Raw genomic sequence first — 21908 nt, 5'->3', positions numbered from 1 at the left:
AATAAACAAACATTGAAAAAATTATAAAAAACTAAATAGCAGGTATCTAAGTCTTGCTTTTGGCTATTCTGGGCATGCCAAAAACCTTTATCCTCTGGACTGAATGAAGTTCCTCTTCATCCTGAAGCATACGGGCACAAAGGCTTAGAAAAAGACATCCTGGTTTCTAGCTCACATTTGCCTAAATATTATCACAGCATAATTATTCTTGGGCAAGGTTATCATTAATGATTCTATCCATTGCTACAATGGTCGATGCCTGTTGTCATGTGTGAATCCATAATCTAACTATGTATATCAGTGTGTCAATATAAATATGCTACAGTGTATGCATCTATTGACCTCCTAAACCCCTTCTACTCTGTCTCATTTTTCCAGCATGCACCAGGAAGGCAGTCCTAAAGCTTTACTCCCGATGTTTTCTTCTGATTTCCAAATTATCCATATTTTAATGAGCTTATTTTTTGTCCTAAGTCTTAAAGATTCTTCTAGGTGCTTAGGTCAGCATTTCTACACATTTACCTCATTTTAGCTTCCCTTTGATGTGTTTGCCAGCTCTAAACCAAGAATGACTTGGGCAGAGGTAGCTTTCACAGCTTTCTCTCCAATGAAAACAAAAAGGAGTTCCACAGTGGTGCCTCAGACAGATAAAATAAAAACATATTATGATATTAGGTGTTAATTTCAGGTTTTGGAATTAATAACATGAATCTCTAAGAATACTAACAAACGATAATTTAAGTTGTAAAATCATATGCCCTATTATGTCCTGATTTACTTGAATCTCTTGTTCAAGCATACTAAAATATCACTGGCAAAAAGAAAATCTACAACTTAAAAGCTGTGCAATTCTGCTATGGGTGTTGCTATACCAAATGAGATATAAAGATTATCATGACACATTTTTTCTAAAATTAACCAGATGAATCTTCAATTCCTTACTTTATTGTGGGCACTCCTGCAGATTGAGTACGAGGCCATCTAATAATTAGTTCTAATAACAGTTAACATTTGTATAGCGCTTTGCCCTTTACAAAGTGCTATACAAATGTTATCGTATTTGTAAAAGCTCAATAGTAATTAACCAATGCTCAGGTCATTGATGGATGGCAGGACTGCTTAAGGCTGGGAGGACTGCAATGGCACAGTAATTACCACTAGATGGCAGCAAAATGTAAGCGATTGGGCCACGAACACCGACCAGACCAGGTGCAGGGTTCTCTCAGCAGGGACGTGTCCATTAAATCAAGGAAGCGTGGTGAATTTGCTCTGGGTGAATTCTATCACTTGAGGTAGCACGCTCCCAGATCTGTTAACTACCCCCTGGTAATGCTTCCACTATTTCACTTGAGAGAGGACCGCCCTAGACTCCTGAATCTCATTAGACAGGGGAATACTTTATGCCTAGGCCTAGTTAGAATCTCTCTCTCTCTCTCTCTCTCTCTCTCTAATAGTGAGACACACCCACATGTTAAAAAAAATAGTAACTACCATACTATCAGGTGTCAAATCGCTTTCTTTCTACTGAAATGTGTTCTCCACACAGAACTAGGCAAGACAGAAAAATGGCTTTGAAGTGCGACACCGAAGGCTTCTCCCCCAGCTCTGGTACTTACTATGTGACCTTGAACCAGTCTATTTGAGACTCATTTTCTTAATCTATAAACCAAAGTGATGAGTATTCCTGTTTTAGTATCAACGTTTAGACTGTCACTGGGGCTTCATTACAGGAGAAACGGGTGTGAAAATGCCTAGCTACCTAAGCACTGACAGCCACAGAGCATCAGGAATGACAAAATACTAAACTTCTTTAACTGTAGGAAGAACAGGAGTTTGGAGAAGATAGAGGGAGAAGTTCTTGAAGGATCTGGGCTTTTAACTGAACTCTCTGAAAAACAAGCAAGACTTCACTGAAGGACAGGACACTTCTGATGGCTCTATTCTATTTAATTCTGCAGCATTAATCCCTATCTAGGCCCATCCTTCCCTCTCCCAAACATGGTTCATCATTAAAGAGGTAAGAATCATGAAAGAAGAATGAAATAAGAATCTTATCAATATAAAAAGTTAACTTTAAAGTTAAATACACTTAGACATAGGAGGTTTTTATAAGCATAAATACCCATACTGTGGACAATTCAGTTATCTCTATGGTTCCCCTCACATTGAAACAAACTTCCTGCGGATTAGTGGAGATAACATGTGAAAGTCGCTCCTGATTGTTCCAACTGGCTGAAAGCCTGCAACATGTTAATGCATAAATGTGTACCCAATTTTATAATATCCTGAGCTACAGCCATGATGGATACCTGTGGGAAAAGGTAGGACTGGGGTGGGAGGTGGGCGTGGGGAGAGAAATGTATCTTACTCCTTGGTTGTAAAAGGCAACACCACCAATACATGGACTGGACTCAAAAATACCAATTCTTCATCAGACCCAGCAACAGTTAGATGGCCCTATCCCTTCCATTAAATCATTTTTGACATTCAAGAGACTTCAATCATGTCACCAAACTCTCTTTTCCCATATTCAAAGTCACGCTCTTAAAACATCTCATTTCATCTCTAACATGTTTCATGATAAACTGGGTGGGTGTCAATGATTCTTATCTAATCTCAGCCTGCATTTCAGAGAAGACCCTACAACTACCACCTACGAAGTGAAGAGTTCATGTTCTACGCATAATGAAATATACGATATAGGCAGTTACTTCTAGTTACTCTTTTGTTAGTCTGCCCTTACTTAACAGGCTAGATGATACGAATGTCACGCCAGATCACAAGTTCCTAAAGGGCCACCAATGTAAACACTCGTATCTAAACAGTGCCCATAACAGCAAAAAAGTATATGAGTTCATAAACTGGAGGTTAGTGCTTACAATTTGTTGAGTTTTTTAATAATAATGAACCTCAGAGGATCTAAACCTGAGGTTCCAAAACATGTGGAAGTCCAAAAAGATACAATGTAGGTCCTCAAGTGTGTCAATGTTTCAGAAAGCCTAATAAAACTGTACCTTCTCCCACACAAACACAGACCAATTAAAACATTAAATGTCTCACTAAACGAGTACGGTTAGCCTTGGTTTTTTGAGGTTTTTTTGTGGGGGGGATTTTAGTTTTATGTAATCTCTACACCCAACACGGGGCTCAAACTCACAACCCTGAGATCAAGAGTTGCCTGCTCTATTGACTGAGCCAGCCAGGCCCAAGGTATTGTTTTCTAAGTATTCTGTTTTGGTTTCGGTCACCCTTCACAAATTTTAAGATATTTAATAGACAAAATCTTTAAAAAGCATGAGATCTGGGGCGAGACAAGGAGAACCTATTGACACAGAGGAGGTTGGGACCCCCTGATATAACCTATGTTTTGCTTCCATTTTGATTCCTCAGTCATTGGGTTTCACAAGGGAAATCTAAATCATGAGTCAACGGCTCCCTTCACCCAATCAAATTCAACCATTCAAATTTCCAATCAAATTTCAACCATTTAAAAAGGTTAAGTTGGGGCGCCTGGGTGGCGCAGTCGGTTAAGCGCCCGACTTCAGCCAGGTCACGATCTTGCGGTCCGTGAGTTCGAGCCCCGCGTCGGGCTCTGGGCTGATGGCTCAGAGCCTGGAGCCTGTTTCCGATTCTGTGTCTCCCTCTCTCTCTGCCCCTCCCCCGTTCATGCTCTGTCTCTCTCTGTCCCAAAAATAAATAAACGTTGAAAAAATAAATAAATAAATAAAAAGGTTAAGTCATGCACATAAGTCTCCAGATACATGCTTCATATGATAACGACAAGACAGAACTAAGGTATTAGTAACTTACTGACAGCCATGAAGTGACGTGCATTGCTCTGTATTGAAGCAAACTATTGCTGAAACATGGTTTTTAGAAACAAGTAAGCTTTAAATTTTTTTTAATGTTTATTTATTTTTGAGACAGAGAGAGACAGAGCATGAGCATGGGAGGCGCAGAGAGAGAGGGAGACACAGAATCCGAAGCAGGCTCCAGGCTCTGAGCTGTCAGCACAGAGCCCGATGCAGGGCTCGAACTCACGAACCGCGAGATCATGACCTGAGCCAAAGTCGGACGCTTAACTGACTGAGCCACCCAGGCACCCCAGAAACAAGCAAGCTTTAATTACAGGTTTTTGATAATTACTGAAAAACTCTTTGTGAACGAATTCGAGATCAAGTCCTATGAATACTTCACGATATAATGCAAAATTCATGGCAGAGGAAGATTTGATGCCTAAATATCAGAGAGGAAAGGAAATCAACATACTTATATTCAAGACTAGCATCAAAGCAGCAATTTTCCAGGGCATCCAAAGACTTCATCAGAAGGAGGTTCATCTGTTGGCCAGATATATCACTAGGCAAAGCAAGAGGAAAAAGTGAATTACTGAAAATAATTCACATGTCCAAAATACCATTTAATGTTTTCCTCTTAATAGTTTAGTGAAAATACATTTTGTTAAAAAAAATAAAAGTCACAACATTGATGACTCACATATACTTATTTTGCAAACAGAGAATTTAATTATTGAGTTTCTGTACAGTAGCATCACTTGTAAAGCAATAAACTCAAAAATGACTACTTTTGTATTTCCGCAGCCCATTCACATTTTAAATCACTGAAAAAGACCAAAATCGGAATTCCAAAAACATTTTCAAGAAGGCCAAGGTGATTTTCTTCGGAATATTTAACAATCCACTAAGCTGATATTATCAATAATCATTCCAAATCTCTTTTCTTGCAAAGACCGTTACTTCTGATTTCATGTCTCAATTGGGAAGGCTGGTAAGCTCTACTCCTTTTTTCAAAGGCGGGGAGGGGAACCCCAGTTGTTTATTTTTCCTGCCTTTATACAGTAATTGATGTGGTTTTGCAATGGTCTTGGTGAGGGCTATGACTTCTGTAGTACAACAAAACTTACAAGGTCATTCTATGGCTGTTTTCTCAGGCAGAGTTGTGGGTTTCATCACCAACACTTTTTTTATCAAGGGGTTTCTAAGATGTCACTTCTCCTGCTGCCCCCTCGGACCACGCTAAGAGGAATGCAGCCCCAGGAATGCCAAACAGCCAGAGAGCACTTTAAATAAGGTCTTCCCAAACCAAAAATATAGTACTTTTGCCTGAGGTGAAGGATTGCATTTTGCAGCGAGAACACGCACGCGCATACACACACACACACACACACACACACACACACACACACACACAGTTTTAATAGCTTTGACTAAATAAGTCCTTATTACAGCTGTTCTCTGGAGTAAAATATACTTAACTATCCTAAACAAATGCTAAAGAGATCCTACCGGTATCCTCTGGGAGTTATGACAGCAGCAAGCTTTGGAATAATATGCTTTTCTGAATAAATTCTAGACTGGAATTTAAATTCAGGTGACTTTCTCCTAAGCCTTAGCTAAAAATGGATGGCCATGATTCTCTTCTACAGGGTGATTTTTCATACTTGAGACCAACATACTGTCCTAATCCTGTTCCCCTGAGGGGTCATACTGGGCAACTTATTTGATGGCACTGGCTATTCAGGGTCAACAGCCCTCAAAATGCTTACTTTAATTTTAGAAAAATGGAAACTTCTCCGAAAACGTCATTATCTGGTGACACCGTCATTATCTAGTAAAATATTTCTTGGCACCAAAAGTAAACACTTCAGGTTCCTCTGCTCCAAAAAATTAGGAAGGTGGGAACCATGAATAATTATACCACTGGCTACAGTGTAAACACACTGACCAAAGGATGAAGCGTGCTATCCAGACAGATTATGAGAGCAAAGTGAAAATTTGCACTTATTCTGAGGGCCTTTGGCCTTGGAAAGCGCTTCCTGGTGTCCTTCCCCAGGCTGTCCAGCAGGTGCAAAGCCACGTAAGACAGAGAGGGGTAGAAGGCGATCTAGGAACCGGTTTCTCAAGGTAGCATGATTAAATTAACCACACATGCGAGCTTGTCAAGCCCTAAACCCAGCAGCATCTCATCCTAAACTAATGAAGAAAGGAGCCAGAGCCAAGATGGGATGAAATGAGTTGCCTGGAATTAAACTGCCATGGCTCATTTTTAGTTGTAAAACATGTTGCTTGAAAGATACTGAAGAAAGAGCATGAACACAGATGGTGAAGAAACTGCCATTTGTAGCATTGTAGCAAAGGGAAAAAAAAATCACTTTCAAGTTTTAAGCCTTTCAAAAATATGTTGTGTTCTGTCGCACACACAAGATATGTAACAGTCAATTCACATGCAAAGGGCAGCTTTTTGTTCATGTCCAGAACCAGGCCTATAAATAATAATGCTGGTGAACAGAACAGAATGAACATTCTAGAAACGTTTCATTTATGATCACAAAGACTAAGCCAATCTTCCCAATCGTCTGACAGATGTTTCTAAGAGCTGAAAATGATCATCTGAAATCTAGTATTTCCCTAGATCAATAGCAGTTCTCCTAAAGGTTTCACATAATGGTGTTTGCACAAAGCTATGTAAATTACAAATGCAAACTTAACCACTGGTTTCGAACTGAAATCTAAATATAGCGTCATGTCATCCAGTTTACCCACACTGACACCGTTTCTTGGCTTTGGAGAGACTGTTAATTTCTGCCAACCAGGGAAGTTTAAGGACATCGAACATCTCAACAGGATGCCTCTTCCGACTACCCTATTTCCAGTGCAGGAAAATGGGGCCGAATTCCAAGTCAGCGACATCTAAATATTCATGATATTCAAATATTCATGTTGTACCACACTACAATCAATCTGGATATATAAAATTCTAAGATTTGTTATAAAATAAAGAAGAAATATAATGAACAACACAACCAAAGTAGATTTATGCACGAGACAACTTTTCCATCTAGTGGAATTTTCCATTTGGGTCTTTGCTATTCTGTTAGGTCCATTCAAGGGTAAAGCTAGCAGTCCAAGATTGACCAAACTGAGTAAAGCACGCAGTATAATATGCACAGATTAAGACTCTTTAAGGATTACAAAAATGTAGCCAAGGCACAGGATAAAAGCAATATTTAAAACTGGGTACACGCAGTTCTCAGGTGACTCAGGTAATTCCCAGCACCTCAGGCATAAGGGATACTCCAATCTTCGTCTCCCATTTTACAGTGATCCCAGTAAAGGATCAGCAATTATTTTCACCCTCATGAACCAGGAAAAAAGAGCAGCTTTTTCATTTTTAGCACCAGAAGATCACACTTTTCCTCATATCTATTACCTGGGTGTATCCTGGGCTCTCATCTAGGGACGGAATGATTTTCAAGCAATCGTCACCTTAGTAAGAGCAGCCCTAAAAACACATTCATGTCTTCGCGATGGCGTTGGAGGCAAGCCAGGTTCCCTCACAAAGGAGAAGAAAGGCCCAACTTGCCCATGTCAAAAAGTTTGGCGAGCACACGCGGCTCAGAGAGCGCGTGCGTGCGCGCGTGTGCACGTGGGCCACGTCCTCTGCCTACATCACAAAGAGGAAAAGGAGGAACACGCGAACAAACCGTACCTGAGTTTCTCCTCACATAAGCGGGACAGAAACATCCCCAAAGCAAGGCCCATGTGGATTTGCACGGCTTGAGACTCATCAGCTCTTGGTTTCCCAGGTAACCTGGCAGTCAGCATGTTGAGGATTTCCTCAACCTTCTCTTTGCAAGAGATAATGAAAACTTGCACGAGGAGAGACAAAGCCGTGGCGGCAGCCGAGCGGGCAATGGCACTGGCTGTGTTTTCACCAGAATAGGATTTCTAGGACATGCCAAAGAAAGAAAACAGGGGGTTGGCCTTTTGTTTAAAACATGAAGGAAGCATACCTATCACAAGAGCACGAAACGCAACAATATCAGCTTCTCTTAGATCCGCTCCTGCCGATGAAAAAAATGCAATTAAAAAAAAAAAATCTATTTCTGGGCTTGTCTGTAGGTTACCTTGTCACTCTTCCTTACTGAAACGATTTTCCACTGAAACAAGCAGCTGATTAACAATATCCTTTTAAGTATGGGGAAAAAAAAAAATCTTAAGTGTCTTCTCTTAAAGGGTGTGAACTCCCTCACTATAAAGCCTGAAAAAAATGTCAGTGTTTTCAAAGCCCACATGCGTATATAATAAAGAACCCAAAGTGAAGTTACCCAAGCTTGGAGAAACCAGCAAGCCACATTATAAATGTGTACAGAGCTAGTTTTCTAGGAGAGAAAGAAAGAGTGTGCGTGCGCACACGCTGCAGGACCGGAGGGGGGAGGGGGGTGCGGGGGGGGGCAGGAGGGGGGAGTGGTTAAAGTTTAGTATGAAGGAATAAATGTAAGTTCAGCACAGGGATCTATTGGCAGATCTCCCAAAATTTTTGGTGGGAACGCTTCCCAGTAGATGGATTATTTCCTACAGGGGGTTAATTCCTTTTAATTAAAAAGGAAGTTGAAATCCTAAAAGCCTCTGGTTACAAAGCAATAACCAGCTATTCAAAATGAAATGGGGAGCTCTATATGCGCCTTCCTATATGTAATTATGGGAAAAGAAATGAATAACAGCCCTGATAAAATGACAGGGCAGCTGAATATGAACAGCTTTTCCAAGAATCCCATGTTAGGGAGCTCCAACAGACGTTAAATACACTTATAAATACGTCTCGAGTGGGGAAGAAAGCCCATTTATCACTCGGCACTGTCACCTACTTCAACTTTTCAGACACACCATAAAGGCTGTGCTGTCCCTTGCAGTCAAAGCACGTTAAAAGGTATTTTTAATTCTTCACCCATTTGCTAAGCTTTAGCACTTTTTAAGGATAAAAATCACACACGTGCTAAGGTATTCTTTCAGCTAACATGCTACAATCGTAATGACAATACTATTCAAAATGACCCAGCTGCTAGAACACTGAAAATAAAGAAAGTGACTTTCGGATCAGGGCTTTGAAGAAGCACAAGAATGCAAAAAGCACAAAGGTAAGAGGCAACCCTGAGCTGGCTATGAAAGAGATTATTTTTATTGGTTTGCAAGAACTAAGCAGCGTTATTAGAAATCTCAGAGAATATCCTGTCCTGGTGAATATCAGAACCAGACAGCTACTGCAAAGACCTCTATATAATCAGTTTTTCATCCATCATTAAAGGAGTAAGAACATGTCTGACAGAAAACAAACTATCATAAAGAAATTACTTCTTTGAGTAAAGTCTACTTTGCAATTTAATTCTACGTTATCTAGAAGTCATTTTTTTTTTTTTGGTCCCCAAGTATAGTTTAAAATTCTAGTTCTAGACCCTGAGCCCCAGATGAATACGTACCAGGTCCTCCCAAAAGGAGGACACAGAGGCACAGAGAATGTTGTAGAGAGAAGACCTAAGGCAGTGGAGTTTCAGGCTAAACTCACGATCTTAGCAATAGTTCATGACCTGTGCTATATTTTTATTCGAACCAACTATAATCCTCTGCCGCTCAGCTGATTGTCCCATGATCACTATAATTCCCTAAGCACTGGAGACTGATAAGGCAGAACCAGAATAATTCCATGCAGATCCCAGAAATAAAGCATGCACTAGAGCCAATGAAGGGAAAAGAAAACCTCAACAAAAGAGTTGTATTTTCAGTTTGTTTCAAAATCTTAGGCTATTAGCAAGAAGAAAAAGAGTGACTCTTAAGTAACAGGTACTTTTTTTTTATGATCAACAACACTATTGCTCTGTACATGAAGAGTATTTCACAGTTTTCAGGACATTTTCCCACAAATGACATCATGTGATCCTCACCAATCTTTTATGAAGTTGGCAAAGCATTAGTTTTTACCTTCATTTTACAGGTAAGGAAAACAAAATGGTGGGTGAAGTATCAGGTCAACTTTCACAAAACTAGTAAAGGGTGGAGCTGAGGCTAAAATCACTACTGATAATACTGTTCAATTGCCTGGTTTACACACAAGGAAACAAAGGTCCCAAGAGATTAAGTGAACTGCCCACGGTCACATATCCTGAAATTAAAAAAAAAACCATGACTAGGGGCGTCTTGGTGGCTCAGTCAATTGAGCATCTGACTTCGGCTCAGGTCATGATCTCATGGTTTGTGGGTTCGAGCCCCGAATTGGGCTCTGCGTCTCCCTCTCTCTCTGTCCCTCCTGCACTTGTGCTTGGTCTCTTTCTCTCTCTCAAAAATAAATAAACATTAAAACAAACAAACAAACAACTATGACTGGACACTCAGGGACAGCAATCTTCAACTAATGTTTATTTCACTGCAGCTGTAGCTCTTGACTCTGACTACACATGGGAATAATCCAGAGACCTTTCAAAAGACTGATAACGCCCAAGACCTATCCCTAAGCAATTAAATTAGAGGAGAGGCCTACAGGTCAGTATTTATTTTTTCTGGATACATCTATCTATCTATCTATCTATAGAGAGAGATAAGATATAGATGTCTATCTAGATGTCTATAGACATATATAGACATAGATACATATATAGACATATATAGATACACATATACATATATATATATACTTTAAAGTGTGTACATATGCACACATACACATGCGCACACACTTAAAACTTCCCCAGGTGATTTTAACATACGGCTAACACTGAGAATAATTACCCCACAGCATGGCTTTCACGTGAACAACTAATAGGAGACAACTCAACCCTTGGGTCTTCCATCTTTTTTTTTTTATTATTATTATTTCTCTTATTCTCAGACTTACATAATAAAATGAGGAGAAGATTTGTCCTCTGGGTTGGTGATGGCTATCCACAATGACCAGGAGAGTATCAGACACCATGGAAACCCACTCTTTCATTGAAAGGAAATTAGGATGAACCTGTAAATGAAGAAAAAAAACCATGAAATGGTAATGGAAAAAAAGAAAAAACCTAAACATTGTTTCTAGATCCAGGGTACAACCCCCTTCTGTTATTAAAGAGTAGAATGCTCTTCTCAAAAAGTAAGCTTCACTGGCCAGGACTCTGGGAGGCAGATCAGTATTTGACAAATACACATCCTTGACCTGTGCCCCAACAGGAGTACGATTTACCTTTTGTTCAAGACAAGCAGAGGTGAGAGAGTCTGGGGGCTGCAAAATAGACCATATCTGAGAGCTCTCCCTGTGCTTGCCTGTGTTTAGTGAGGGTGATGGGGGGTGAAAAAGAGATGCGCAGAGAAAAGAAACTCACAATGTCTCATTTCGATGACTTGCCATTTCACAAGGGAGGCACTGAAGCAGCCTATGAAATTTTCATCACTATCTTTAGCATTTCTGCTTACTATCACCATATATTTATCATTTTGAATCATCACAACAATTGCCTAGCTAATTAGGTATGAAAGCATGAATGATCCTTCAGTTGGGAAAAGAGGAGGAAAGAGAATGCAAAAAAATGAAAACCAAAACCAAAACAACAACAAAATCCAACTTCTTATAAAGAGAACTTGGTTTTCAAAATCATTCATGACCATGGATGTCAAAAGCATTCATTGACTCACATGGTGATGACACTCAGGTGGTACAAATGATAAAGGTCAATGCGGTGTTAAGTATCCATGAAATTAATTCCTTGACTCAAAGAAGGCCTTCTTCCTGAGACCTTTAGTTGTTAGTCATATGCAGCTTTGAACAGAGTTTGAAAACTTCAATTATAATCAGATAAGGAGGTCTTGAGTTTGTACTGAGGAATAGCCAAAGACAAGGCCATCAAGAATAAAAGCAAAGCCCCATCTTTGGCTTGTGTGGCTTCTCGATGTTTCGTCTAATATGTGTTACAGCACAGAACAAAGGGCGGGGGGGTAAAGAAGACGACGACTGCCTGAAACGCCACCTCTGAGCTAGAACCCTGGTTACTACTGGGGCAAACTGCCAGCACAACTGCCCCAAACAAGGAATCCTAGAAAGGCACATTCACTTTTTAGGTCGTAAGATTCTACTTAGCATGTTGTCTTCGCTAAAGTACTCCATGGCTCTTTCAAGGATATAAAACATTTCCTCTCGTAAAAAGTTTCGTCTTATAAATTAAAAAAAAAAAAAAGTTTCGTCTTTCTCATCATTAAAATAAGATTCTGGATTTAAATTTTCGTACGGTAACTACCCTTTTATCCTTCATGCAATAATTCCTTGGCCTCTTTGCCTTCCCCACGTGAAATGTACATTTGTAGCTTTTGCCACCCAGCAAAAGCACTTATGCTCTTGTTCAGTGGTGACAGCACCTTTGGGGAATCCCCTCCTCCATGATCTGAAGCTTGGTTAAATGCTCGATGAAGCTACCCATCTGACCCGCCCAAGGTGTGGGTATGAGACCCAGGGGACCCTAAACCTTAAGTGACCATCCCAGTGGGGGTAGTCTGCTCAGATGGTTCTGATATCAGTTCCTGTGCCTGATGTCCTTCCCCAAACCCAGTTTTCAGCTGTGCCTTCAATTCCACGGGCTTCCAGATTCCACATCCTTCTGGTTCCTTTTTTACTTAGATGAGAGTTGGTTCCCTTGCTTGAGACCAAAAACCTCCACCATGAAAAAGGAGTACAGATGGCCCACGAGACAGACACGCTGAGGGAACAGAGACAGGCTGAGTAACATTGAATAAAGTCTAGTTTTTGCAGCAAGAAGTCAGATGATGGTTACTATTGCCGGGAGCTTAGTATCTACTAGCTGCTGTGCTCTACATACATTAATTCCTTGAATCCTCGCAAGAGTCCTTGTTGGTAAGTATCGTTATCCCCATTTTACAGATGGGGGACCAGGCTTTGAAAGGGGAAGTTACCGAAAATAGGCCGCAGAGCTAGAAAGTGCAAGTACTGGGATTTAAATAGAGGACTCTCCTATTCCAAAGCCTCTGCTTTTTAACCACTTGGCTATATTGTCTCCAGATAGTGCAAGCTACTAGATAATGGGGCTTAAAAGAAGAATAAATCCATGCCTTTTTATTTTGACAGATATGAATTATCTGTAAAAGCACATTGGAAATGAACATTGGCCAGCTCGCCACATGTTTAATTAAGAAATAAACGCCTTGCAAAAATGAATAGGCACTTTGTCATTGACATCTACAATTAAAATGCAAAGTACGATTTTTTTTCAGTCGGTAAACACTGCTTATTTATCATTTTTTTTGACAGCATTGTTCACTTTCAGTAAGCCTAGTTAACCTCCCAAGATTGGTTACCACTGATGCAATCACAGAAAGACAACCCCTGTTGCATAAAATTGGTACCTTCGAATGGAAATGACCACTTAACTGTGATGGAGAAAGGAAAACAGAAAAGCAGCAAGGGAAAGTGTCGTAGGAGACCCTCAAGCTCACAGTGTAAAGGCCCCTCGAGTAGCATAACTTGGTGCTGTTGCAAAGCACAGACTCTAACCTCGTAAATTCAGGGCCAGGCTCAAAGACACTGCTCACTTTTCAAACGCCGCCCAACTGGTTCAAGTCACCCTTAACTCACCTCCGGGAACCCCTCAGAGTCGGAGGAGAGGCTGGCTTCGTGTCTGGATACGACGACAGCAAGGCTGCTTAAGGCTAACAGCGCGTTGCCCTTGACCACTGGGCTCTCCCTGTTTAAAAAAAAAAAAAAAAAAAAAATTCCAAGAGAGGATTTGGGGGCATTAACCAAGAGAAGAGAAGGCGTTATTACAGAGAAGGCAGATGAGGTCAAAAACACCTCTATTCCTTGCCCGAGCTTCACCAGTGCGCGTCTGCTTGTTCCCTGAGGCCTGTGGCTTTTTTTTCCTTCTCCGGACACTCGTGCTGCGTTTTCACTCTCCTCATACACGTATATGCTCATTGTGCTTGTTTTGCAACCTACAGACCTGAGCTCATGTATCTGAGTTCTTTCCTTCTGAAATTTCTATTTCATCATTGGACACTGCATTTCCTAAGCTGTCGCCTTCTATGTCATCTCTGGCCCACAGAACTCTATCGATTTGTTCTGAAAACACAAGCGAGGGCAGTTGCGTGAATTAGAGCAGTAGAATGGAATTGGCCTCTGGCTTTTCTAAGGCACTGGTGTGTGGAAACAGCTCCTAGGGAGCCACTCGGATAGCGTCCTTCACCAGCCACCTGCCACGCTGGCAGCTTCTGGCTGGCAGTCATCATATTATCCTCCCCTTCTTTCCCTTGATATGCCAAAGCCAGCAACCTTCAAGTTAGTTTGGAATATAATTTTAGAGACCCTAGATAAGATGCAAAGATGGCCTGTTTTTATTTTATTTTGATTTCTTTAACGCTCATTTATTTTTGAGAGACAGAGATAGCACGAGCAGGGAAGGGGCAGAGAGAGAGGGAGACAGACTCCGAAGCAGGCTCCAGGCTCTGAGCCGTCGGCACAGAGCCCGACTCGGGGCTCGAACTCATGAACTCTGAGACCATGACCTGAGCCAGAGTCAGATGCTTAACCGACTGAGCCACCAAGACGCCCCAAAGCCTGTTTTTAAATTATCTGGATTGAGAGTTGTCTTTTCTCATTATCCAAATGGTGTTTTCTTTTTAATATTAGCAACAAAATCTTGACTTTTTTTCTTAATTCTAGTTATGTATTTTGAGAGAGAGAGAGAGTGTGTGTGTGTGTGTGTGTGAGCAGGGTAGGAGAAGAAAGAGGGGGGAGAGAGAGAATCCCGAGCAGGCCCCACGCCATCAGCAACAGAGCCTGACGCAAGGCTCAAACTCACAAATCGTGAGATCATGACCTGAGCTGAAATCAAGAGTCGGAGGCTCAACTGACTGAGCCACTCAGGCGACACTTGACTTCTGAAGTTAGTATCAAGAAACCTGAACTTTTTATTTTTTTAAGTTTATTTATTTTGAGAGAGAGAGAGAGAGAGATCCTGGGAGGGACAGAGAGAGAGAGAGAGAGAGAGAGAGAGAGAGACCCAAACAGGCTCCACACTGTCAGCACAGAGCCTGACAATGGGCTTGATCTCACAAACCATGAAATCATGACCTGAGCCAGAGTCAAGAGCTTAACTGACTGAGCCACCCAGGTGCCCCAAGAAACCTGAACCTTCCAAAATATACTTACCATTTGAAAATGAATGTTTAGCATTATTCCATAATTCCAAGGTGATTCTATAGAATAAAATCTTAAATGGACACTGATGCGATACTCTTGGCTTGCCACCTGTGTCATAACAGAAGTCAGGCAAGAGGGCACCCGTACCATCACACTTCAGTTCTGGCCTGGTTGTGGACTCCCATACAAACAGACAAAATGTTTCCCAAAAACTGGACTTGAGACTTGAACGTGAATCTGTGTGTCCATCCGAGAATGGCTCCTGTCCAAGAACGACCCCAGCATAGGAACGGAACAGGTATGTTAGATGAGGAAGAGTTTCGGCCCCGCTCCCCTTGCGAGCTGAGGACCTCCAGACCCAGGCCACAGGCATGACTAAGCATGTGAGCTAGTGGGCATTAAAAGGTTAGTATTCACACATGTTCTTGCATTTTTGCTTCCGTCTGGTAAGAATGGGACTCAGCTCCTCCATCCATCGTCCTACACATCTAATCCCTCCTGCCTTCTCGTTCTCCCACCTTGGCGTGGTTAAACTCAGTGAAAGCTTGCTCTGCCCAGTGGGTCATTTGGTTCACTCATCCTTAATTTCTTCCACTATGAGGCCTGCCGTAAGTGGATAAGAGCACAACATTTACATCAGGGGATGGGATGGAGGGAGAAAACAGAAGGAAGACTTGAAGGCTAAGCAGATGCCTTCAACCCAGGTTTTGCTAGAGTTTTGCAGTGAGGATTACTGGGAACTCAGCTAATAATAAAACACCAGAAAGCCAGTCAAGGTCTGGGTATTCCTGGGTGCCCAAGCCATAACATTACATTAAAAAAAAAAAAAATGAAATCTTTTATTTCTAACATTATCTCTTTCCTTTAGCTGAGAATATCCTGAAGCCTGTCCTGCTACAAAATGGCCATGAATCCCTAAATGAAAAAAAAAAAAAAAAAAAAGAAAAAAAAAGTTTTAAATTCTCAGTGTCAAGACTTCGATCCCCAGTGGTTATCACCATAGAGAAAAGCTCGGATGGTCCCCAGGAATAGGATATCAAATCTTTTTAAAACAAGGGTATTAGACAAGATGACATGAAAAGCACTCTTATAACTCTGAAATTCTGAGAGAGCATTATTTAGCCTCAGTTCCAAAACCGTGCCCAACATGGTTTTGTTTCAGAAGTCTTACTGGCCTTGACATTCCTGAACATGTATTGTCCTTGTAAAATGGGAGAAAAATGTTATTTAAAGCCACTAGTAATGAGACCTTCGGTTGCGGACTAAATGTGTATTCGGACATTAACCTTTGAATAGAAAAAAGTATTTCTCGGTCCACATAATGCATGCTCAGACCACGCTGTACATTTCACAAAGGTACTGGTGACCAGTTTCTCTTGGTCGTCTCTGCATTCCCTACTTGCTGCACGCAGCGACTTATGGAAAGGAGACAATACGGATTTCGTGAAACAAATTCATGGAGGAGCTGGCCAGGTAAAAACATCTACAACCAGTTCAGCAAATACTCATCAGCTTGTTGATCAAATAACTATCCCCCCCCACCCCACCCCCTGCCCCGCCCCAGTCGGGCAGTAGTAACTAATTTGCATAATAACATGTCAGCATCAGTACAGTATTTATCTAGGCAACACCACTAGCATTTTAATTAAACTGTCCTTTGGAACAAACTGATGCCATTAACCTAATTAAAAAGCACAGGGAAGGATGAGCTACAAGGATGCTTTCTTTGGGACAAAGTATTACATTACATATTAGTAAAGTGACCCAGTCCTTTGGGGATTTTCATCTTCGGGTTCGAATCTATTTAATTAACAACAATGAAAATGAACTTACATCAATCATCAGGTTTTATCTGTTCTCTGATTCTCCCTTAGCCCTATCCTTGATGCTTTAAAACTGCTCTTAAGTGAGCAAATCAGTCTAATCCTGTGACTGGTGTTTTACTTCCTGCATTTAACTTATACGGCTCAGAACAAAGTAAGTCTTACAATGGCCCAAACCAGCCTGTGGTGGCCATGGTCCAAAGAAGGCTAAGCTGGCAGCAGGTGGTGGTGGGGTCTTCACATGGTTGGAGGAAGCCAGGGGGAAAAAGAGAGAGACGCAGAGTGATTCTTTTCCCCCCCTGCTCTATCATTAATCTCTCAGCCTTTGAACCTGACTTGCTGTCATACCTACTATTGTCGGCATTGCTTTAATAAGATAAGGTCTATAAAATACTTTGAAATTTTTGATGAAAAGGTAACACTATGAGAACATGAATTATTTTTACTCCGTGCCACTGAGAATGTGAAGACACTCTTCGTAGGCATTTCATGAAATGATGCCTGGCAAATCGGAAGATTAAAATCTTGTTGAAATAAAATTTTAGAATGGAAAATGCACAAGCTACTAGAGAGGCAAAATGATAGCTTGTTTTAATAGAGAGCTGCTAGATTCTTCAGCGTTCCATGGCTTTTTTCCCCCCTGCAAATGTCAGAGCACGGTTTTTACCAGGATATAAGTAGATTACATAATAGAACAAACTATGAAAGGTAAGGGCTGAAGACAGTCCCCCCCTTCCCGCCCCGCCCCAGCACACCCTCCCCTCCAACAGGCAGCTGAGCGCTCCGCTCCCCCACTGTGTCTGCAATTCACCAAACTAGATAAGCAGACACAAATGAGTCCCTATCGAAGCCTCTCTGTACTTTAGTTTTCATTTTGTCAACAGATATGTCAACAGATATTTCCCAGTGCCTCCCACAGAAGTGGGTGCAGGGGAGGATTACCACTTCTATTTCCCTTTATTCAGAAGGCATTAGGCTGAGTGGTGATCGTGTACTGTGATTAAGGCAAAACCTATTTAGCCACAGAAAGTTCTGGAACACGATAGGGATAAACTATATTGAAATGAATTATGTCTAGATAATATGGACACATGAAATCCCGTAGGTCAAAGGTCTATCTATGTTATTTGGTGGATAAGAAGAAAGGCAGCAGCTAAAGGTGATGGTGGAAGGGAGAAGCGGACATAACTGACGTGTAACTTACTGCCAGAAACAATTACTCAGCTTGTTAGCAAAGGAACCCGAAGAGATTGTTCAAGCAAGTTCATTAGGGTATAATTTTCTGTTGAGAGTTGGCTTAAGATAAATAAAAAGCCTCAAGGTAGTAATACTCGTTATTTTTGTTAAAACAACCATAAGGATATGATTGAAACTGCCTTTTTAATGGGTCATCACATTCATTTTTAGCATTTAAAAATTCGGTTTTTAGGAGAGCCCGGGTGGTTCAGTCAGTTGAGCATCCGGCTTAGGCTCAGGTCCTGGTCTCACAGTTCATGAGTTTGAGCCCTGCATCACAGCCGGCTTCTGATCCTCTGTCCCCCCTCTCTCTTTGCCCTTCGCTTGCTTGCGCTCTCTCTCAAAGATAAATAAAAACACTTAAAAATTCAATTTTTAGATATCCTGGACCCCATAACACAAAGAGAATGAAAGGAAGTACTACTGTGATTTATTTCCTGGCTCACAATTGAGATTTAATAACCTATTTGTAGAACCTACATAATTCACATTAGCAAGGAATTCTCTTTCAAACCACAACACCCCCCCTTCCCCACCCCAAACTAAATGAGAATCCTTTAAATCTAAGTCAAAGCACAGGGCATTTTGTTAGGTGTACGACAAGGGCACGACCCCAGCGACTCTTGATGTGGAAGTCATGTTTGTATTGATTCCTCCATATTCTCACAAAAAGACATTAACTTAAGAATTAACTTAACATGAGAGAGGATGACAATTGATTTTTTCTTTTTTTCTTTTCTTTTTTTTTTTTTAAATAATTGAAGAGTCCTTTAACGTTCTTAAAGTTAGGACATACTCTAAAGGGAGAAACTGTATGCACCCGCCAGGAAAAAAAAAAATGTTCATAGAAAATTTTGGGTAAGAGAATGAATAGATCTTACTTCACAGCTGTCTTGGTGATCTCATCAGTCAACATGTCTCGGACCCTGCAGTAAAGATTGGAAATAGGTGCAAGAGTTTATGTTAGAATAAGAGCCCAATCTTTTTGCTTATCCATCAGTTAATAAGACCCTCTGGCAATGACCCCAGGCCCTAAAACTGTATGTGTGGAATTGTAGTGTAAGGTGAAAACACTATAATATGAGCTTTATTTCAAAGAGTTTCCTCTGCCTATTCCTTAGGTCACTTATCCGAGGCGGGGAAGAAGGTGCCTGTAGACACACAGTGTTGTGATGATGTCATCTCTTAAACTGAATGGTGGCTCTGCTAACATTCTTTATATTATATTCTTAGGTGAGGCCTTTGGGAGGTCCTGCGGGTGGACCCCTCATGCATGGGGTTAGTGCCCGTAAGAAGAGACACAGAATGCTTGCTTTCTCTCTCTGCTCCCCAACATGTGAAGACACAAGGAGAAGGGGGACTGCCCGCAAACAAGAAAGCAGGCCCTCACCGGCATAAGACCTCTGATCTCGATTTCTCGGCCTCTAGAAGTGTGAGAAGTTTCTGTCGTTTAAGTCAGCCATCCAGTCTATGTATTTTAGTTACAGCAGCCCAAACTGATTAAGATATTCTCTCTTTTTATGCAGAAGAGCTCACTAAAACAGCAATTTACTATTTCCAAGTTGTAGATAATGGAATAGTTGCTATGTACGTATGTAAAATAAAATTTTAAATGTTGGTTACAAAATCACTCCGAAGTTGAAAGAAAATGATTCCACTTGTGGATCTGAAGATTGTATACTCGATTCAAATATTCAGAAAAAAATTTTTAATATAAAAGCCCTGAGATATAGAAAAGAACACCCATTGACCGCCAATATTTACATTTTGAAGAAGCAACCACAGATAATTTCACTATATAGAGTTTCATAAGCTCAAAATTTTTATAAATACTATAAAATTTCCACAAATATTGGTGGAAATATTGGTGCAGCCTCCCAGCACCCTCTGACACAACTGATTGCTCCTTTCTTGAAATATTTTATTCCCTCGGTGTTCAAGATTCCATTCTCTCTTGGTTTTCTTCCTCCATCACTGTTCACTAATTTTTCGTGTGTTTTGTCGGTTCCCTCTTCATCTACCCCACGTCTAAATGTTGAAGTGTTCTGAAGCTCTTCCCTCTGACCTTTTCTCTATCGCTACTCATTCCTTAGGTGATCTTATCCAGCAATCAGGATTTTAAATACAGCTGATACGCTGATCATTCCCAAATTTCTATTTCTAGCCCTGATCTCACCCCCTAACTCTAGACTCATATCATCAACAACATATCTGATTATCTCCAAAGTGGAGGTTTAATTATGTATCTGAGGCTTAGCAAGTTCCAAACCTGATTCTTCCCCTACACAGACCTGCTTTTCTATCGTCGTCTGCATCTTAGTAAAGGGGAAGTCCATACTTTTCGTTATTCACGGTCAAAATCTTGGAGCTATCCTTGACATTCATCTATCACATTCTTCCTTCTGTCTCTATCTATTTTGGAGAATATAGTCAATATGCGACTATACATTCACCAAATTATCATTTTTAGAAGATGAAAGTCAAACTTTATGCAAAAGATCGTCACAAAGAGGAAGTGAAATCCAAAGTCTTAACCTCTAATTTTAAATTCAATGTCATAATGTTTTAAGCTGTGTTGCTATTTTTAAAATAAATCTAGAAAATGTCACTTAGAATAGAATTATGTAAATATACACACATGCACACGGAGCTCCTGCTTTTCTACATACGCCAATTATCAGTAAATAAATCTAAATTCAAGCAAGCTTTGAATAGATTTTTAGATTAAAGAAACCTGTGGCTGCAGGTAAAGCAATTTAGATTCTGGGCACTTTACCTAGATTTAGGCTGCTGCCACATTAATCTGACAAGGTTTTCTTCCTAACCCATGTAACAATTTAAATTGCTTTTAATGTTCCAGCACTTACACATTTCTAGATAATACAGTGGGAATTCACCAGGGGATGTCTGCCAAAGAAATTAAAGCCCTGACGTGGTAAAGTTGCCCTAATAATGAAGATGTCTTGGGGAGAGGGGGGGAGCATGGGAGCAGAGGGGTATTCCTCGACTAAATGTGAGTTAGGAAGACAATGGATTGAGTGGGGAAAACAGAATCTTTCACTTGAAAGCATATAAAATAATCAGTTATGGGGGGGGCGGCAAAGGGAAAAGCAAACCATTTCCACGCTGCTGTAGAAAACAATTTAAAGAATAATTAAGATTTATGAATAAAACTCTACTTGTGATAGCCAGGGAGAGGGTGGAAAATCCACCTATCAGATTTTTGGCCTCACCCCCTTCGGGCTGGTAGGTAAGTGACAATTCTCCGCACACGCCTTTAAAGTGGCCACGTTCTCCCTCATCATTCATTCCACACAACGAGCACTCATTCCCAGCAGAAGAGCATCCCCTTACCAGAGCCAGGCTGTGCCTTTTTTGTACTGCACCTCCTCGGGTCCTTCCTTCCCATGTTTCAACTGCAAATCCAGTTCTCCTATTCTGCCCTGCAGGACACACAGCATCAATCAGCATGCAGACCCCGCGGCCAAAATGACCCTGAAATTTCTTTGTAAGACACTGAGAACACATGTAGCCTTTCTCAGTTGGCCTTCGGCGTTCCTAATAAAACGTTAGATTATAAACAAGGATGTGTGAGGAGAGAGAATTCTATCACTGCTTTGGTATTTCAGCGCTCACCAAAGAAGTTTATCCTGGAGAAGCTGTGGGTTTGGGAAATTTAGTGCACAGCACTCCATTTGGGAAGATCTATTAAAAGCAGATTTGAATTCTAAAGGTCCTGTTAAAAAAAAAAAAATCCCCTTTCTCATAATGTTCCGTGTCCTCAGCGGATAATTTGAACTGACACCATACCAAGACTGGGGTCTGAGCACCAGTATTGTAACAGAATGGTAGAAAAGGAGGGTAATCACATGA

At 40.9% G+C, this 21908-nt stretch overlaps 1 protein-coding gene across 1 annotated transcript in view; it reads right to left on the bottom strand.

The window, feature by feature from the left end:
• The window catches only part of FOCAD (focadhesin), a 283468-nt gene that overhangs the window by 56619 nt on the left and 204941 nt on the right, over positions 1 to 21908 (bottom strand). The window contains exons 22-27 of the mRNA XM_047064929.1: positions 21390 to 21478; positions 18917 to 18961; positions 13414 to 13522; positions 10687 to 10803; positions 7510 to 7748; positions 4270 to 4359 (exon numbers count right to left, since the gene is read on the bottom strand). Of these exons, the coding sequence (XP_046920885.1) occupies positions 4270 to 4359; positions 7510 to 7748; positions 10687 to 10803; positions 13414 to 13522; positions 18917 to 18961; positions 21390 to 21478 (689 nt within the window). The remainder of the gene's footprint in view (positions 1 to 4269; positions 4360 to 7509; positions 7749 to 10686; positions 10804 to 13413; positions 13523 to 18916; positions 18962 to 21389; positions 21479 to 21908) is intronic.

This window comes from Lynx rufus, unplaced genomic scaffold (assembly GCF_022079265.1).
Source record: "Lynx rufus isolate CCGP_SWC_20201006 ecotype Redwood Valley unplaced genomic scaffold, mLynRuf1.p SCAF_10, whole genome shotgun sequence".
Taxonomy (NCBI): Eukaryota; Metazoa; Chordata; class Mammalia; order Carnivora; family Felidae; genus Lynx; species Lynx rufus.
Note: the sequence above shows the minus strand (reverse complement) of the source record. Positions and strands in the feature narration are given on the sequence as shown.